At 38.6% G+C, this 20,197-nt stretch overlaps 2 protein-coding genes across 4 annotated transcripts; one reads left to right on the forward strand and one right to left on the reverse strand.

The window, feature by feature from the left end:
- Positions 1-1,171: 1,171 nt before the first annotated feature.
- mogat3b (monoacylglycerol O-acyltransferase 3b) lies at positions 1,172-4,698 on the forward strand. Its single transcript, XM_070917305.1, has 8 exons — positions 1,172-1,257; positions 1,729-1,819; positions 2,010-2,117; positions 2,979-3,049; positions 3,664-3,868; positions 4,025-4,199; positions 4,280-4,464; positions 4,544-4,698. The coding sequence occupies exons 2-8, from the start codon at positions 1,738-1,740 to the stop codon at positions 4,696-4,698; spliced, it is 981 nt and encodes a 326-aa protein (XP_070773406.1). The 5' UTR covers positions 1,172-1,257; positions 1,729-1,737.
- Positions 4,699-5,706: 1,008 nt separating this feature from the next.
- srrt (serrate RNA effector molecule homolog (Arabidopsis)) lies at positions 5,707-13,994 on the reverse strand. Of its 3 annotated transcripts, none has more exons than XM_070916923.1 (20): positions 13,939-13,994; positions 13,138-13,256; positions 12,788-12,916; positions 12,558-12,704; positions 11,977-12,165; positions 10,146-10,315; positions 9,803-9,987; positions 9,611-9,721; positions 9,361-9,520; positions 9,108-9,256; positions 8,931-8,992; positions 8,711-8,789; positions 8,211-8,402; positions 7,928-8,095; positions 7,546-7,699; positions 6,881-7,074; positions 6,500-6,650; positions 6,290-6,382; positions 6,087-6,186; positions 5,707-5,938 (listed from the first exon to the last, which is right to left on the reverse strand). In XM_070916923.1, exons 2-20 carry the CDS (start codon positions 13,254-13,256, stop codon positions 5,863-5,865), a joined length of 2,628 nt encoding a protein of 875 aa, XP_070773024.1. In that variant the 5' UTR covers positions 13,939-13,994; the 3' UTR covers positions 5,707-5,862. The 3 variants fall into 3 exon arrangements, with proteins under 3 accessions (XP_070773024.1, XP_070773022.1, XP_070773025.1); XM_070916921.1 differs by having other exon boundaries at positions 6,494-6,650; XM_070916924.1 differs by having other exon boundaries at positions 6,076-6,186; positions 6,494-6,650.
- Between the last annotated feature and the right edge of the window lie 6,203 nt (positions 13,995-20,197).

Consider the following 20,197-nt stretch of genomic DNA (forward strand, 5'->3'; position numbering starts at 1 on the left):
TTTAGTGGTGAGGGCAGTTGTAACTGTACTTAGGCATACAAATGTGGGGCGGGGGGGGGGTTCTTTTTTTGGGGGGGGGGTCACATGACCAACTAGCCAACACATGGCCTGTGTGAAGCTGACACGCCCCCTGAAGTCTATAGGAGATAGTAAAGGTGAAGACAGCTGAGAAAGTGAAACGCTGAGTAACAACCAAGTAGGAGATTAGGAGTGCTCCCTCTTGAGAAACACAGGCCTCTAATTGTGTCGGATGTATCAGTGCAATCTTTGGACTGTCACTGCCACAAGTAGAGCTGTACGACAATGTGCAGAGGTCAAAGTAAGAGTGTGAGGCGTCATCTCTATAGATCCAGGAAGACCAGAGACCACATATATATATTTCAGTGATTGGGTCAACTTTCTTCAAACATTGGTCAAAGTAATTTTGAACTGAATCCATCTGGTGTAGCTGGAGCCCACAGCCTGGCCAGGCCACGACCTAAATGTCCCACCTGGTGTAGAGCACTCACTAAGAAATGTGTAATACATAACAACTCTAACTAATGTACAGGATGTTACCAATCCTCATTGGTTCACAGAGTTTGGAGACATCACAAAACTCCCAGCAACGCTCCATTCCATCAAGTGTCCCGGTGAGCCGTGTCAGTGAGCATGCACAATGTCAAAATTGCCATGTTATCCTGCTGTTTCCTCACTCTGTTTTACACTAAAAGCCTTCCGTTGGTTCAGGGTGCAGAATCCCTTCACTTCCAGAAAGGCTTGTATTGTGAAACATCTGCAGGAAGTGTTGAGTTGCACTAACGGTAGCTTAACATAGAGAAAGCACTCGCTTGAAACCGAACCGATTGAAATGTGTCAGTGAACAAGAACAATATTTTTATTTGTGACAGATCACGAGAAGTTAAATAGGGAAGTCTACTCTTTGCATTATGGTTGTAATGTTGTTTGAGATCACTTTAAGTTGAATAGTACCGGCTGAACAGAGTGACACGTAACCTTGTTGGCCACTAGAGTGACCACAAACAGAAGGGACACACCACAAATGACACAGACCCAAAACACAAAGTATCCAACTATGAAACTTTGTCATGTTTGTTTCTGACATTGCTTGCTTGTGTGTCAAAGTATCGGGGGTGTGGATTTGTTATCAGCAGCTTTACATGATCTGGTCAAAGTGCATCCTGCATTTCGTGCTTTTCCTGAACTGGTGAATCTGCATTCATTCAAATTAACTTTGGAATAATAACTTCTAATAAGGTAAAGTATTACGATTTACGCTTAGCAGTAGGACCCTAAAAGTAGTTTTATGTTGTCTTAAGTACTTTTAGCCAAAGGCGTTTTGTGTTCGTACAAGCATGGCTGATAAGTCGTATTTGTGAGAAAAGCCTGTCAGCTTGTTCCCAAGCAAGTCATTTCATCAGGCTGCTGCATGCCTTGCAAGTTTTGAAGTCTATGACTTCCCTAAAGGAAGATTAAGATCACAAGCTGAAGTGCTGATTATTGATGCAATCTGATCTCTATAATAATTTCCTTATTATCTCAGAGAAAGCAACTTTTGTTGTGAAGCACAGGCATAAAGTACCTAATATATATATATATATATATATATATATATATATATATATATATATATATATATATATATATATATATACCCATGACCTTCACTGAATGAAAACACAGTTTAAAATGTTATTGATTTCCGGAAATTGATGGTATGGCCTCCAGGTTGCAAGAATGACTGAAGAAAAGACTCAGTGGAAAGAGTTTTTAGAGGCAGTAAGCGTTCTGCAATGGGTACTAACCTTTCTCTTCTTAGGTAAGAGCCCAATACACTTACCCTCTATGAACTTGTATAACATGACTCTAGAAAGTATCTCATATAATAATGTTTAATCTGTAAAACAACTGTGTTCATTTTTATCTGAGCTAACTTAAGACGTCTCTTGTACCCCCAATACATGGACTCTGGTATTGTCCAACACGGCACAACACAAATCCAACTTCAGGAGTGGCTTGCATTATCTTGATGGTGTATCTAATGTTTACCTCGCTGTGGCCGCTCTCCACGCTGTACTTCATATGGCTGGTGATGGACTGGCAAACACCAGAAAGAGGTAAAGAAACTGACATCATCCATGAAAATAGAAGAATCCTTTACATTAGCGGTGTCTCAATTCTATACTATATACTCATTACAAACAGGATCTGTAGTGTGTTCACACATGAGGAGTGACTAAATAAAGTTGTGTTGTTGATGGACTATTTTCCCATGATGCATTCCACAAGGAAAGGGAGTTACTCACGGCTGCAAAACATTAAACCAAAGTGTGGATGATGGTGAAACAGCTTCGTGAACACCCCAAAAAACAAAAAATAACTACAATAAAATCACAGTTTGATTGTATTTCCTGTTAGTATAAAACCCAATGACATAACACATCAAACAAACTCATTCTATACAGCATATACTATATGTTAATCTTTATAGTATGTTGTTCTTGCACTTAATAAACAAGAAATCATTAACATAACCATTTTTTTTACTAAGAAGACATAACACACAGCTTTAGAATTCAACCGTCAAATAAACAAAGAAAGCAAAGTGTTTCGTTTGTTTTCTGACGTGTTCCTCAAGCACAATAAATTTTTCTCAGCTGTGAGCAGTTCCTCCATATTCTTTGTGCGGTGCATTGTGGGAGAATAGTCCCCATCAACAACACACTCAAAGGATGTTTAGTGTTTATAATCACTGTTTTGAGTATACTTTATATTCTCACTTTTCCAGTGTGAACACGCTACATTCTCAAAACCTACTTAGAATTAGTTGTGTTTTTTGGGACACAGCCTATGTTTCTTTTTTGTATATGAACTGCAAAAACATTAACCATACTACGAAAAAATATGTTCATAAAACACTGTATGCCGTTTGAAATTGGGACAGTATCTCTTTCTAAGATTTCTAATGTCTCCATCAGGGGGCAGGAGAACGGCATTTGTGAGGAAGTGGAGGGTATGGGAGCACCTCAGAGATTTCTTTCCAATCAAAGTAAGTTTCACTTTGCATCTCTCACATTTGGTTTGACGAAATTTGGCTGGAGCACATGGATGTGTGTCATAAACTGGCTCAAGGGACGTAAATGTTCTACTAAAAACAAGAGTCATTAATTAAAAACAAGGTTTACTCAGCAATGAAAGCAGTGCATGGATGTGTTGAAGGAGCAAACCAAAAGAAAGTGATGCCGGGTGGATGTCAGCCGACAACCAACAGCTAGATCTCAAGAAACAAAATGGCTGTGCACAATTCATGCAGAACAACTCCTATATCCTCTCAAATGTTTTCTAAAATCTTTTCAAACCTCATGAAATGTTAAAACATTTCACTTTTGGAAATAGGTAAGTGCGACGGCTTGTACTCATTGACTCCTACAGTATGTACTCTTCAGGTACAGGGAACATAAAATCCTGGTACTTCTGGTAGCATCTGCTGTGATCCTTTATTAAGGCAGATTTACAGATACGGCAACACATCTACAAGATACAAAGTTAACATTAACGTATGTGTTTTTTAAATCTCTCATGCAGTGTAAGTGGGTTTGGTTTCAACAGCAGAGATCAACTGTGATCGACTCTTTTAATCCTCGTGTCAATTTTCTTGCTCAGCTGGTGAAGACTGCCGAGCTGAACCCAAACAAAAACTACATCTTAGGTTGTCATCCTCATGGTATCATGAGTGCTGGAGCCTTTACCTGCTTCAGCACAGAGAGCTGTGGCTTCACCAAGGTGTTTCCTGGGGTACAATCCTCCCTGGCAATACTGGCAGGACTGTTCAGAATACCACTCTTTAGGGAGTACATAATGTGTGCAGGTATTTATAACATGTTCAACTAAAAGAAGTGAACTACTGACAACCATATCTAACACTTCAACCTTTTTGAAACATGTGCAAGAGATAACATAAACAAAACCACTGTCTCCATCAGCTGAACTAAACTGCTGTCACTGTCTTACTTTGTTTGGTCAGGTCTTTATCCAGTCAGCAAGCCTAGCCTTGCCCACCTCCTTTCAAAACATGGCAAGGGAAATGCAGTGGTGATTGTGATAGGGGGCGCTGCCGAGTCTCTGGCATCCTCTCCTGGAGTCAACACATTGGTCATGAAGCAGAGAAAGGGATTTGTCAGGGTGGCCCTTGAGTTTGGGTGAGAACACTCAGGAAATAACAGTCATCGGTGGGTATCATTGTACTCACACTGATATAATCTCTGATGGTCTTCCACAGGGCTGATTTGGTGCCTGTTTACTCATTCGGTGAGAATGAGCTCTTTAAGCAGGTGATTTTCTCAGATGGCAGCCTAGGTCGGAGGTTACAGGACCTGTTTAAAAAGATTATGGGTTTTGCCCCGTGTCTATTTGTTGGTGAGCACTTGGCATTCCTGCCCTACAAGACTCCAGTCACCACTGTCGGTGAGTATTTCATTATTCTGTAGATGAATATAACTTGCTGCACTGAACCCATTTTATTCTAACGCTCTGCTTCTTCCAGTGGGAAGTCCAATCTCAGTGCCAAAGCGCGTCACACCTACTGAGGAGGAGGTCGACCACTATCATAGACTTTACATGGAGGCCCTGTCCAAGTTATTCCATGAACACAAGGTCAGCTGTGGACTTTCTGAAAGTCACAAGCTTCGGATCATTTAGACATTTCACTTCCACATGAACTGTGTTTTTGTTGGCTGCTTTTTTTAGTGTGGATCTGCTATTGTGATGAACTTGATTTTAAACAATAGACTGGTCCTGTAGGTTTCTTTGTTCATACTGTAACATCTGACTGCATTTGAAAATATTTAACATGAATAAATAAATAACTATTAAGATGTGATGCCCATTATTTGGGAATGCTGTGCTCGCAAAGCAGTGAAAAACATTGATGATGTCTTGGTTTGTTATATGTCATGATTTTCATATGACACTTAAAAGATTTGTGTATTTCTAATGTGATTACATACAACATGCATAAAATAATAAATTATTGCTTATGTGAAAATGTGTGCTATGGTGTTTGCTAAAACAGGTATGAGGGAATGCAGCAGTTCAGACCTGTGACTTACATATAGTATGACCAGGACCAACTTCAGAATGAGAACTTTTACATTTCATTTATAATCTAAGTATTTGTACAGGATGGTATTCTTATTTTTACTGAAAAGAATATTTCCTGCACCACTGCAAGGCTTCTGCAGTTTTCTAGTTAGCAGCTGTGTCATATGAAATGGCCAGCAGACACGCACACATGCAATTCAATGGTTTACCCAGTAGAGGGCAACCATTCTTCACATCTGCTTCAATTCCTTTACCAGAAGGGTTGGAGGGTGAGCACAAAAACACATCGCAATTATCTTGTTGAAAATTAACTCTACTGATAACAAAAACGTTCGTCTTTTCTATCATGAACAAAATGTAACTGTCTAAACATTATCGGCTTCTCTCAATGACCACTGTGTTTAACTCTAACCTTGATCCCATGTTCTTAAATGATCCTGACCACAAAAGGATATGAGGCGTCTGGGATGAATGTCTTCAACAGTATCTTGTCCTTTAAAGTCTGACTGGCTGCTTTTCTGTATCACTTGGCTGCTCTGATCTGCTTGAATTCACAGACAATTAGATGATGTTTGATAAATCATTAAATACATATCATTACATATATGTAGTTAAACCACAACTTTATTGAGGAACCAGTTTACAGCAGAACCTTGTTTGAGTTGCACAATAATTACATAAAAATATTTAGGAGGAGAAATGTAATTCCTACAAAAAGCAACACAACACTGGAGTGAAGACTGAAAGGACCAAGTGAACCTTCTAAAAGAAGTCCATATCATCTGGTGCATCCAGGTCACGATATTCAATGATGTTGCGCGGGTCACCTCGTGACATTCTGAGATGGTTGAGGGTGCAAGGAGGAAAAACAAAAACCCAGAAAAGAAGAATAGAAACAATTATAAAAAAGAGGTTCAAAATTCTCAAACAGCAAAAAAAATAGACCGCTCATAGCAAAATAAAGATCACACGTACAGTGGTCTCACCTAATGTTGCGTGGCTTCCCCAGGTAGCCACCTTGTCCACGGAAATTGTCATAGTTGCCTCTGCCCCCTCCGTATTGGTTGGGGGGATAAGGAGGTCCACCTGTTGAAAAAAAGGATTCAAAATCAACACAAAAGTAGTGGTCTGACTGACAAACACATTTCCACTGACAACACAAAAAAGGGGAAAAGAGTACAGTACATACCACCGTAGCCCATCAGTGGTGGACGAGGCTGGCCAAAGCCCATTGGACCCTGAGGACCTTGAGGAGGAAACGGCATGCTGGGGGAAAGCAAACCTGTAGGACAAAACCAGAAAAAAAAGTTAATATTGTGGACAAAATATGATTCCATTATTTTTTCCTTTATTGTGACTATCTGAGTTGATTAGATAGAAATGTTGTGTCGACCTTGACCTGGGCCTGGAAGAGGAGGAAGCTTCATCTCTGGCAGCGACGGCCTCTTGGCATCCATCAGGAAATTGTTAAAGAACATCACTTCCTTTTTCACTTCTTCAATTTTGTCCCCATGTTTGTTCAGGATGTGCTTCCGTACAAACTCTGGGCCCTTGAAAGGAATTTGAAAAGCAGAAGTTCTTCGCATCACATTGAGAATCAAGCAACAAGACAGTGAATGACAATGTAGTAATCCAGGTGATGTACGTGCCTTTTAATAGGTTTTCAGCACAAGAAAGAAATCATCAAAACGTGTCAAACCATTGAAGAGATTTGGTCAAAATCACATTACACACTCAATGTGTTGTACAGTCCCAAATACATTGTTTTACAAGTGCTCACCTTAAATTTCTTGCCACTTAATGGGCAGAGCCATTTGTCCTTTCCCAGCTCTTGAGTGTTGGCAGACACAAACTTCTCCACCTCCTCCTCAGGATCCTTGCGGCCCATCTTCGCTGCGTCATCCTCGGACAGAATTTCTTTTAAACTAAACAAAGGACTCAGCTTCTCCTCCATCATCTTCTGCCATTGTTGTACTGTTTAAAGTTACCAGAAAAATGTGACAGATGATTTGAAGGCATATATTTTAAGCACTCAATATGGACATTAACTCATCAAGTCACCAGTGTTTCATTATACAAAATGTATTTTTCCTCCACATATTTTTTTGGATAAACAGCAATTACACAATACTACAACTTTACACCTACATTCAGAAATTATATTGTGCATTGTAAAGTGTAGCAAACGTTACAAACATCTAGGATGTTAAAGTGTTGATGCTTAAGTTAAGAAACTGCAGCAAAATGCTATAAGAGGCTGTGGGCAAGATGGTGTGAAGAGGTACTAGTTAATAGTTAAAGGACGCATTTCAACTCCAGCACACAAGGCTAAGCAGGAACACATGTTTGCATCAAAGCTACTGCTGTACAATCAACATATTTACTTTCTCTCTTAGCAGCACTCTCCTCTATGTTATACAACACAAACAAGGGAAACACACTGACCTTCTCCATGTGTGATGCGGTTAGGAGGGATGGGTCCACGTACATGGATCATGCCACAACGATTGGGCATTTCATCCTCACTGGGGTATTCACAGGTGTTGTAGTAGTCAATTGAATGCACAATACGCAGATACAAGACCAGACGATCCAAAACCTGGAACAAGGTAGATGGCAAAGAAACACTGAGTGTAAAGATATTATTTACTAAATTAGCCAGGTTTCCATCTGGATGACAGACATAGTACAAGGATACAAGTAACAAAATCATATCTGCTTTCAAAAGAGGGCAGAGAGTAAACAGACGAAGTATAATGGATTGTTTTGATAAGGAATTTCGCTGCATGTGAATTGGTAATTGTACTCATAACTGCAAAAGTCAAACCTTGGCCAGTTTGTCATCCCGCTCCACAGTTGTCTCGGCAGGGTTTCCTTCCTTGGAGCTCTCCTCCTCCATCCCACTCCCAGAGCCCAGGAGCTCCTCCTCCTCAGCACTCACCTCCTCTATCAGGTAATCTGTGATATTCTTCAAGATGGGATTCTGAGCTGGCAGCTTTTGAAATCACAAACATCATCCATAAATGAATCATTCAGTCATAGCAAGATCATTTGAGAACAATCTGTTCTGCACACATGAAAATGCATGAACTAGACCATCAGTATTGTACCTCTGTGCTCGGCCCCTCTTCCTGGAACTTGATGCTCCACAGGTCTCCTTTCTCATCCAAGGCATGAATGAGCTTGGCAGCCAGCTTGATGTCATTGCGGAGCACCTGCTTGTGCTGAGTGATGCCATTAACGTTACGCACCCTCCGGGCCAGGTCCCTGTTCACCCCTGGTGCCAGTTCACAATCTCGTAGCTGTAAACGGTAGAGTAAAACAGAGTTTTAATGGCCTCAGCTGCTATTTAGGAGATTACACAAGTAAAACAGGTGCAAAGGACTATCCAAGGCTCCCCTAAGTCCAACATGTTCGGATGAGTTTATATAAGCTATTTTGCAGTCTACATTTTAAATGAGAACAGACGTCCAATGCCAGCAACACATATCCAAAACCAGTAATTCACTAACACAAAACAGGTAACAACTCCGCAAATAACTAAATACTTTGCTGCATATTACGATCACTTGAAAACAGGAGTGTCAACAGCTGAGAACGGCACACTTACTCGAATATTCTGAAGGTTCCAGCAAACCTCTTTGATGTTGACACTACGGTCAAACGTCACCCAGCAACGTCTGAAAAATCTGCCACAGCACAGGGTTCATTTAAACATTACTGTGTAACCATGTATAGTCTGTTGCTTCAAACAATGTGTGACTAAATGAATCGAATAAACATCCTCTTCAGAGTAACAACTTAAAAGAATGTGGGTTTTCTTAACCAACCTGCGCTCTGGATGGGGGTCAGACAAGCAAACACGCAGAAAGCCAGGGTATCGCCTGCAAAGCTGAGAGAGAATAACAGATAAGGACATTGAGTTTAAACAAAGACACAAATGAATCAGTGCCCTCTGTGATTCTGCATCTCGGGGCCATTAACACTGCCACCTGTATTCAACTCACAGCAATAATCTCAGCCTTGGAAATGGTGGGAGCAATGCTCCTCATGAACAGAGAGCAGGTCCTGTGGAGAGGCCGCGGTCTAGGAGAGTCATCTTTGGGCTTCTTCTCCTCTTTCTTGTCGCCTTCAGCATTCTCCTTTGGTTTCTCCTCTTCATCATTAGATGGAAGAGAGCACATTTTGGGTTATGAATACTGGGAACACAGTGTAGTCTTTCTGAAGATAAAAACCAGACGCTATGAATTTGATTCTCACCTTCACCCTCCTCTTCCTCCTCATCTTTGTCTTCCACCTCTTCCTTTTTCACAGGTTTATCAGAGCAGTTGGAATTTGAGTCTGAATCCGAGTCAGAGTCACTTTCTGAGGCACTGCCTTCATCGTCGCTGTCTCCACTGCGCTTCCTCTTTCTTCTCGGCTGATGAATGAAAATGAGAACAATGAGGGCCATTTGGTTCATTTCTGTCTCTCGTTAGCAAATAATTTCAATAATAGAAGCAACGCTTACTTTCTTGGGTTCAGGCATTTCTTCTGTGGCAGCTTCTTTCTCTGCCTCCTCTTTCACATCCTCCCCTTCTGTTGCAGCAGCTCTTTCTGTGCTGGCAGAGTCGCTCTCCTCCTGTGGCACAGTTCACTGTCATCAACACAGAACTGTGAAATCTCTACTGCTCAGCGAAGACTGACAGAGAACAAAACATACCTTCTCATTTTTGTCTTTCTCTACTGAAGGTTTGCGATCCCCGTCCAAGGTTTTGAGGTCTTCTCTCTTGGGAGGTTCAGCGCCCCCTGAAACAGATGTTAACTTCTCCCTCTCTTCCTCCTCTTCAGATGGCAGGTCCAAGATGCGAAGATCGTGATCCGTCCCTCCCTCCATTTTTATAACAGCTGAAGGCGAGCAAGAGGATACATGGTTCAAGATACAATCGTTTTTTTTTAGGTATAATCCAAAAGGGAAACAAAAAAGAGAGGGGCAATGTAGACAGAAATAAAAAGACTAACTTCACATTGAAACAGTACTTTTTAAATTATTTTTTAGGCCTCACCTGCATCCAGAACCTTGATGATGGCTGGGGTCTGTTCAATGTCCAGGGAGACATTATCAAACCAGCCGTTCTCTATCAGGAACATGAAGACATTCAGACGGTTGAGCAGGGCACTCTGGGCCTCTGACTTAAGTCGGCTGGCCTCATCTGGGTGATACTTGGACCTGAACCTGTGTCCAGATTTGGGGTCCACAAAAAAGTGGGGAGGGAATGATGGGGGTGGGAATGGATGGGATGCAAAAGTTAGAGAACAAATGCATATTATATATCTACGTTGCAACTGTGGTGTCATACAATGGCAATGAGAAATATGATTTATTTGCATATTACAATTTCTTCTTACCATATTTTCAACAAATAAGACATTTTTTAAATCAGATGGTGGAGTTGTTTGTTGGGAAACGTTAAAAATGACCAAATTCAGTCAGTGGAATTGAAGTGTCATAATTAAGATTGTGATTTCTGTATTTAGTATAGTCTAGTCCTTGTGTTAGGTCTTTCAGTGTATGCAGGTTTTGACTTTGTGATAATTGTGGCTAATAATTGCACATGATTAGAACGTTTTAGATTAACTCACCAAAAAATAAGGAAAAAACACAGAGAGATTATAAAATGAAGCATTCAACATATTCAGAATTTCACATTAAAATGTTGATCAGAGTGGACTACAGTTACCTTTTGTTCTGCCAGTTTATTAACAAATAAATACAGAGAGGGGGTCTCTTCTGTGAAAATGCGCTCCACTTCACCCCAATGGTGTGTCTGTATACACACAAATTCGGTTTTGGGATTCGATTTGATCCGATTATAAAAAGAAAATAGTGTAGAAAAAGCATAAAACAAGAAAAAAAATCTCCGCGGAAAACTACTTGACTGTCTATCTAAAATCCCTGGTACTGTGTGTCTAAGAGCAACTGCATTGTGCGCAGTGCATGCCCTTGCTGTCTAACACCGGTTCTTGCCGAGTTCCACTTTTTCTCATCTTCAAAAAAACGTCGTCAACGTAGTAGTGGGAATGAAGGGAAGAAAATCGGGTTATGTCAAAACAGAACAATTTTGCATGATACCTGTGAAATAAGGTAAATTATATATAAATAAATAAATAAGCATTAACAGGCATTATACAGCTATGAATCTTGGAAAGGTTTAAACGCCAAATAAGAAAAAGAAAATCAACCCAAGCAATGAGGATGACTACGTGTAACTGAACAAAAAATGTATTATTATTGTTATTTTACTGATTTACTACACAACATAATGACGAGGGCATGGTTGTTACACTGCTATGGGTATACGTTATGTCTGACTAGCTAAGATAGATTTTACCAACACCCTCTGTACTCCTAAAACACATTTATAGTCAAACAAAACAATAATATGTGCACCAAGGTCGAATTTGGGTTGATTTTCTTCTTTAATAAACTACAAGTACTGTAACAAAAGTCATTAATAACAAACTCTGATTGTGGGCCTGGTCCTAGTACATGAGCGGGACTGCCCTTATTTGGCAAGCACTTGAAACATGCTTAAAGGCTCAAGTGGAGGTATTATATTCTCTTGTCAAAGTTATTACTACAAATACTTGATTTATTAGCCATCAAATAAATATGACCACCTTAATGTCCCATGATACACCCACCATAGGACCAGGCCCAACATATCAGATTGGAATTAAAACAGCATTTATATCTAAAATATTATTGTTAATAGGAACTGTAAAATGTCAGTGATGACTATAATAGTTCAATGAAAAGAATGACTATAGTGCAACTACATTAAAACCTAATGTTCATGATTAGGGCTTCTGTAGTAAAGGCAACTGAGATCGTACCACTCTTCATCTTTATGAGCCAAAAAGAAGTCCTGCATCTGCTGTCGGCGGAAGTCGATCTTGTACTCATTGTAGCGTTTGACAGCCTCAGTCTCATCCACAGAATCATCCAAGGACAGAAGGAACTCCTTAAAGCTCTTCATTATAGGCGGGGGCGGACCCAAATCCATGTCATGGATGTTTCCGAGCCTGATGGAAGAGAAACAAGTTGGATGGAGTTTTGGACGGAAACTATTGGCTTTTTATATTCAATGCATTAGTTGTGTGATGAGAGAACAAGGACCATACTGTGATAATGCTGTGTGTATGTTCTTTCTATTGTGTTTTTATTTTTCACTTTAACTTCTGTACAAACCATATGTGTGTATGCAACTAATTTCACCCACAGAAGTGGAAAATCATTTCTTACTGTCAAATGTTCATTTTCATCAGGGCATTATGTTTTTGTTAAAGAAAATTAAAATTTTAAATTTAAGAACAGACATATCTAATAGTTGCAGGAATTATTGGATTGTTCATTTTGAATCCTTAAAACAACATTTAACTTCAAAACTCTGGCTCACTCAACCCTGATTCCTCACCTTGCCTGAATGGGTATGCCATGATGAGGCTGCATGAGGTGCAAGTCAGGATGACCCCAATGCTGTGGTGGGCCATAGCTGGGCCCTCCTCCACCACCATAACCCAAGTCGTATCCCCCACGGTACGGGTCTCCACCATGGTCATCCCTGCCAGGGACAGATAAAAAGATCTTCACCAACAGCAGATACCACTTTCAAAGATTGAGCATTTGTGTTGCTGCGAATCTCACCAGTCTCTTCTCATGCGTTTCTGCTGGGGACTCATGTCGTGCCTGGGCGGGGTGAATCTCTCCCTACGACCTCTGTCATAATCCCGGTACTCTCCACGGCTGCGCCGTTCCCTGCCCCTGTCCCACTCTCTGGGAAATTGATTTCAGGAAACAACAGGAGACATAAAATAGTAAAAGAACAGTCATATTTAACAAAAATTAATCTCCAAACTCAGTTACACTCAGCGTGGAAGGATCGGAGAGACACATTTAGTTGCATTCTGCTGTTTTGTTGGAGATGAGGTGGCTGCATGAGGTTTAACTGAATACTGTTCGTGATGGCCCTGAGTTTTCCCATATCTCTTTCTTACCTGTCGTTCCAGTCATCTCTGCGTCTCTCTTCTCTCTCTCTTGAACGGTCATAGTCACTTCTCTCCCGTCTGAATTTGTCCCTTCTCCTGCGATCATACTCATCATCACTGTCTCCCATCTTAATCAAGAGAGACAGGCAAACTGAAGTCATGATGTGTGATGGTAGGATCATAGATAACATAACTGAGCCAGTAATCAAGAAAAGCTAACTTACTGTCCTGGCATTGTGTTGTTACAAGCTAACAAATAGAAGACATCACTTGGCAAGTGATTTCTTTAAATTTCAGTTTACAGTTATTTGTACTCCTTGGTCTGATCATTCAACCAGTTGTGGGGTAGTGTAGTTAGTTAGCTGTATGGGGAGAAACAGTAGCTAAAAGAGGAGGACACTGAGGATACTGAGATGGCCTGCCAGAGAGACGGCTAGCATAGATTGTGGTAACTCACGGTATGCCTTTGTCTTGCACAACAGTTAAGTTACTGATAACGTAGGACTTGTAACGTTATATCCAAATTACCAAAGCATTTGAGATAAACAACTGTAACATATGTGGGTATTAAGGTGTGACGTCTCAAACCGAAACAAAGGGGATAAGTTAACGTACGTTTTTGTTGTGGTGTGGGTTAAGGTAGCTAATGTTAGCTGCTATCTAGCTAACGTAAGCTAAACTAGCCAGAAAGTGAACGCTGCAGTCCATCACATGCGAGAGACCATTAGTTTTCTAAATAAGAGAGTGACCGCTCTCTTCTTAACCACCATTTATACGATACAATATAAACGAGCACATTGATAACGTTACCCTAGTAAGTATTTGCTTGGATGTTGTTCGTCTTCTTCTCTCTCTCCTTCCACTTCCTTCTCTTCTTCTTGATGTGTTTTGCGGCGGTAGGCAAACAACAAAATGGCGCATTACCTCCACCAACTGGTAGGAAGTGCGGACCAGAATTTTTGATTTCCGTTTTTTTCCACTTTAATTATTCTACATTGTCTGCTCTTCTGATCCGTAGAGATAGGCTAAGCTGTATCATGATGTAGTATTATGTATTATGCAGCACACCGCCGATGGTTGTGACCGCTCACCTTCTGCTGCGAGGCTGCTCATGTGCAAGTCTGTCTTATCTGCAGTGTTTCATTAAACTGGCAGTGTATTATAGCTGGACTGGACCAAACACTGCGAGGTAATGCAAAACAGTAGTGCAAGGGAACGCAAAATATTTTAACCATATTTATATTAGTACAAATAGTGCCTATTATCAGGCTTAAATACTGATTAACTAATTAATATGTGTGGGTGATATGGACAAAGTTAATAATTCGATCAGTTTCAAGGGGGTTTCAACATGTAATATTATGTGTATTACATATAATACTGTACATTTACCAAAGTATTCAAAATCACACAGTTAAAAATGACACTTTTAACAGTAATTAGTGTATATGTTATTTGTGCTATAGGTCAGTGTATCCATCTTATCAGCTGGGACTATGAGCGTTCACTGTTTATTACCTCAGAAAGCTTGTCAATAACCATCAAAATGACCGACATGTCCTCTTGGATGCAACTTTGTTCTCCCTGCGATCAAAGATTCATACATCAACAAAGTCCTTCATGCGTTTCCATTTTTAAATGATTGGTTATATTTTTTTCAACTCTGTCTTAAAACTATAATCACATGCCCATATGTACATTGAAAATGTATTATTGGTTGCTATGATCATTCCTCCTGTTCATACTGGCCCTGTAGAGATCATCTCTTTAAGTGATTTCAATGTAACTGATGGGGGACAAAATCCACATTCCTCCTTTGATGCAAAAGTGCATTATTACATTTATCTAAAGATAGTATGAGGCTGAGTGAAAATCAAGTTACTTACTTAAATCAGTTACTTACTTTAAGTCTTTTAAATATGAAAATCCCTCTTTGTATTTCCCCAGCCAAGTGTTTATTTGCTGAACCGGGGCTGCAGTGAAGGAATAGTTACAGAAAGAGAGAATTTTGTACTAAAAAGACTGTAATTGTGGAAGATACCCACTAAATTTGTCTAACTCAGACTGCTGAAGCCTTTTGTCCCCCACCTCTTATTATATTGGAATCACATTAGGGAAGAATCTCTTCAGGACCGTATGAACAGGAAGAATTATTACAGCGACTAATAACATTTTCAACAATGTACAAATGTACATGTGAGTATTGTTGTAAGACAGACTTGAAAAAATGTGATTTGAGGGATATCCTCAAGGGGCCGGTTCAATTAAAAAATCATAAATGTATTAATTATTTAGTGTAGATATACTTTGAGGTATTTGTCACTGAAATTACAGTCCCATTGTGATAAACTGGGACTTCATATCTTCGACCTGTTAGCAGCAGATGAGCAGTTAAAAAGACAAAAAAAAAGTCGAAAGGGTTTGACATTCAAACAATATTTTAATAGATTAAACTCTTATACTCTTTTATTTTACTTTCATTATCCAATGAGCAACTAAGTACATCCTTTTTTCGTGCTTTTCTTTGTCCGCCCTCTGAACCTCAACTGGTCCCTCATATAATCCAGGATTACGCGTGGCCACACTTGAGTAGTCTGCGCTTCATCCTCCATGATAAATGCTGATTCCACTTGTGGGAACGTGTGGCCATCCCTGGATCTGATTCCAAAGTCTCCTCCGGGTCTACCGTTGCCTTCCAAAGGGCTGGAGATGAGGTGTGGTGGGTAAGGACCATCCAAAAATCCCTATGAAGACACATTTTAGGAATATCAAAGGGCGATACCTGACAACTGGGTGAAAAAAGATTGACTTTATACAACTTAAAGTGCTGTAAAGCTGTATGGAAGGTTCCATACAAATAAAGTAAATGAACTGAATCTAGTTTTGGAATGAATACAGGGTATTATTATTATTATTATTATTATTATTATTATTAATAATAATAATAATAGTATTAATAATAATAATAATTATTATTAATTATTATTATTATTATTATTATTATTATTATTAATAATAATAATAATTATTATTATTATTATTATTATTATTATTAATAATAATAATAATCATTATTATTATTGTTGTTGTTGTGGGGAAAGTGCTTTAGTTTAATTTCACATTAAAAAGCCAAACTGTAGCTGAGTTTGAAAACACAACACAGATGTAAGCTGATATGCTAATTTGAATAATATTTTCACTACTCCTCTATCAACATTTATATCTATTCAGAATGTTTGTCAAAACATTGGAGATTCACCATTTAAAAAATTGACAATGGAAAATACTAAATATAATTGGTGGTTATGGTACATTTAATAAATAACCATGATTGAATTTTCTGTGATAAAAGTCAGGTAGCAAATGCAAAATAAATATATGTACCTCACCTCATTGTGGTCTTGAGGAGTTTTTCTTGAATCCAGCAGCACAAATAAAGATACAGTCAAGAAAAGCAAGAAAGACAATCTCAGCACAGAGGAGTATGACGGCAGTGATCCAGGCATCTTTTCTTCAGCTGCGTAGGTCAATATCCAGAGATGGTTCAAATATTTCTGATGCTTTAAAATGCAGCACAGCGAAAGCAAACTTGAGGTTCAGTATGAAGAGTGACCCTTTACAGGTTCCTTTGCTTTAAGGATTAATTTATGTGAGGTCATGTCACGTCTATCATAATCCATGTCCATATGCCTTAGTGCCACCATATTTATTTCTCAGCTCGCATGGAAGAAACTTAAAGTACTAGCACCTATAGTCCCTCACACTCCATCATCCAGCCATTGGGTAACCTACAGCTACCTTCTATCTGGACTTTAAAAAGGTTTATTCAGCTCAAATATGAATTGTCTTTTCTTCCACGCAGCAGGTGATGTAATTAAAGTCACATGAAGTGGTGACATGGAGCTTGTTAGGAAGGATTAAAAAGGCTGAAATCATCAACTGCAGAAAGTCTTAATGAATCACCTTCACACCTAAAGGCAGCAACTTCCATTGGCCATAACTTATTAATAATATAAGCTCCCTTTCTCCATCAATTTAAAGGATTCTGACATTTAAAAACAAATTGAAACAGGAAACTCATAAAAATGGGGAAAACAATGAGGATAATTTACTGTAATCTATAAATGCTGCCATTGTACCAATAGCATTTAATAGTGTTTGATTAACCCAAAGTAGATATTTGGCAGCAATGACTCACCACCAATAGTATTAATTTATTATTAATAATTTAAAACATATTCAAGATCATATGAAATGTGATGATAATTGTATAAACCTTAATCAAGATGTGACTAACTGAACACAGAGCAGTCTTACAGGGTGATACAGTGTGTTTTTGTATACACATATATACACACGGCGAGCTGTCATTGTGCTGCAGTATTTCTCCAATGGAGTATTGAAGTATTCATTGTAAAAGAACCTTCAGCAGGGTGTCCCTGCTTTGGGCTAATTAGTTACTAAGAAGCTCAAGCCAATAGGATCAAATACTACACATTAATTACCAGAATATTTTCTTAGGTGCGCTCACAGCAGATTAGTCCTTTCATTATTATTAATGAAACCACCTGTAACTTGTTATGGCTCAGCACACTGGGGGGAGAAGGTTAAGAGGAAGATAGTGAAACTACATCTGAACCATGACAATTCGTCAAAACTAGAGACTCACACTGACATCATACTCTTTGTGCCAGCAGACATCCAGTTCTTTGACTACAGCGGTGCTCACCGCCCAGTGTCACTTTGGGATTAATGAAGTCTTTTAAAACACTATTATTCTCAATCAAACTGTGGGATTCTGAGTAGAATTATCAATATAACATGTATATTTATTTATCTGTATTTCATTCTATAATTATAACATTGTTTTATAATTATATGATATTGATGTCAGCTTTCATTTTTATTTATATTAGAAAAATGACAGAACATATGCTGATAACACACCCATTTGGCAGCAATTTGCTCTATATTGGCTTTATGATAAAGAATGATCATATATGACAATAAACCATTGCAAGTGTTTTTCTCATCTAAACAAAAAAGTGGTACCACAGTCCCATTTCAATATCATTTAATCTTCCATGAATCACACATTAAATGCAGCTTTCCACAGACTGTATTTAGATATCATAAGGATTCTCAAACCTGCTTTATACATGAAAATTATACTTGACACTGTACATTTATTATTCAAATGTGATAAACTAGGCACATTCTAAAAGAAGAAGGAAAAATTAATAATTTGGGGATTATATTTTTCCATTTGTCTGTTAACAGTCTCTAAAATCGAGACATGTAGAGCTAAAAAAAAAAAGTACAGTACAAAAGACATTTGAAGCATACTGCAAATAGGAAAAAAGCTGTTATATTTTACAACGCAGACTATATTGCCAACAAGTCCCAATCAAACATAGATAGTGTGGAGTCTTTTAATCAGTTATCAGTAAAATATAAGGATGGAATGTTATAATTTCAGTCCTACTGATTCCCATCTTCAACACAACACATCAAAATGCAACTTGTAATGCTTCGTCTACATTGTTTCCTGTGTTGCAGTTTTGAGTTTGGGGGGGAGGGGGGTACGTTTGATCCCCTATCTGATGTGGTACATACTGTACATCAGTTTTGAAGTTGAGGTCATACAGGGGGACATGTTATTTTAATTGATAAAATAATTCTTAAAACATCTGGAGCACTCACTTATATTACAGATGACAGTAACAGTTAAGTTCCACACCCTGTAAGGCTATTACACATAAAAACAAAAGTTCCAGTTGTGAATTCATGATCTCAGATCAAGGTAAACTCTGTGCATTTATTGGAAACAGTGAAACAGTTGGCTGAAACAACTTTTTAAAAAGGTTTCTATTTGTGCTACTCTTTATATAAAATCAACAGCAAGTAGAGAAACAAATCATATCTTGTTTGACAGCTGCGGAGCTTGTCCAAATTTTCAGGTGCAAATCAAGCAGGTCTAAGCTGGATATCTGTATCATTACTAGCACTAAACATGTGGAAACACAGGCTCTCTGTCATGTCCGTCACTATAAAAACAAATGTGGAGCACATTTTCAGACCAGGGAACAAGGTCAAAGCTTTTTGACCAGAAGTATTAAATACAGCTAGACAAGAGGAAAACTAAAAAGGAGTGCGATTCCTGTCCCTTCAATTTCCAAACATTTAATTTAACATACACATGTACATCAAGGCCAATGTAAGGCAATGCTCTTTTTTCCTATAAACACCTCCAGGATCCCACAATTCATTCTGTTGTGTAAAAAAAATGGAAAAACATCTATTAAATATGCATGAATCTATATTTTGCTGATTTAAAGAAAAAACAAAAAGCTAAAACAATTCATAAGACCAAAACCCCATTAATTCTCACTATGTTATTCATTTACAATACCAACTGACCTTTCATTTGTTGCTAAAAACCTGAGTTTGTTCAACTTGACAAACTGGATAAAGCTAAAAATATCTGTCTTAAACTGACCATACAGTATTATCAATAACAATGTAAAAGCAGCAGAAATGTATAACATCTTTGCAATATTCTATTATAGCGTAATTTAGTGTGGAGATTGAGGAAAAATCTGACATTTCAAAGAACTGAAATATAGCTTTAAAAAAAAGTGAAAAGAGAGCTAAGGGGATTAAAAAGTAAAATGACAAACATTTCCCCTCCACCTGCACATCCTTGTTAGGAAACAATTAAAAGCTGGGGAAAAGGACTGTCAGATATAAAACAAGTATGATTAAGACAACAGAGAGTCTTCAAACTGCACTAACATTACTTAAACCTTACATGGAGAACCCAGAAGATCATCTTTAAGTGTGAACACAGAACTCATTCTGTTTAGCAACACAGGCTTCTACTAAAGTCGCACCCTTTCTTACACAGCACATTAGATTACCGAGACATTAAAGTGGCCCATTCATTTTGTGCAGCACTAGTGGTTAGGTCATGTGGCATGGTCAGGTTATGAATTACAACATGCATTTAAAAAAAAAAAAGGAGGTCTACAGACAAATATAGGGGTACTTGAGTGAATGTGTGTGGGTT

The sequence above is a fragment of the Enoplosus armatus genome, chromosome 13, assembly GCF_043641665.1.
Source record: "Enoplosus armatus isolate fEnoArm2 chromosome 13, fEnoArm2.hap1, whole genome shotgun sequence".
Classification (NCBI taxonomy): Eukaryota; Metazoa; Chordata; class Actinopteri; order Centrarchiformes; family Enoplosidae; genus Enoplosus; species Enoplosus armatus.

What these genes read in the sequence shown, in the direction of transcription:
- mogat3b (XM_070917305.1), top strand. Translation starts at nt 1,738, where the DNA reads ATGACTGAAGAAAAGACTCAGTGGAAAGAGTTTTTAGAGGCAGTAAGC. An exon ending in CTGGCAAACACCAGAAAGAG is followed by an intron (nt 2,118 to 2,978) that starts GTAAAGAAACTG and finishes TGTCTCCATCAG; the next exon opens with GGGGCAGGAGAACGGCATTT. An exon ending in GGAGTACATAATGTGTGCAG is followed by an intron (nt 3,869 to 4,024) that starts GTATTTATAACA and finishes TTGTTTGGTCAG; the next exon opens with GTCTTTATCCAGTCAGCAAG.
- srrt (XM_070916921.1), bottom strand. Translation starts at nt 13,256, where the DNA reads ATGGGAGACAGTGATGATGAGTATGATCGCAGGAGAAGGGACAAATTC. An exon ending in AAATGCCTGAACCCAAGAAA is followed by an intron (nt 9,521 to 9,610) that starts GTAAGCGTTGCT and finishes TTCATTCATCAG; the next exon opens with CCGAGAAGAAAGAGGAAGCG. An exon ending in GGAACCTTCAGAATATTCGA is followed by an intron (nt 8,403 to 8,710) that starts GTAAGTGTGCCG and finishes TACCGTTTACAG; the next exon opens with CTACGAGATTGTGAACTGGC.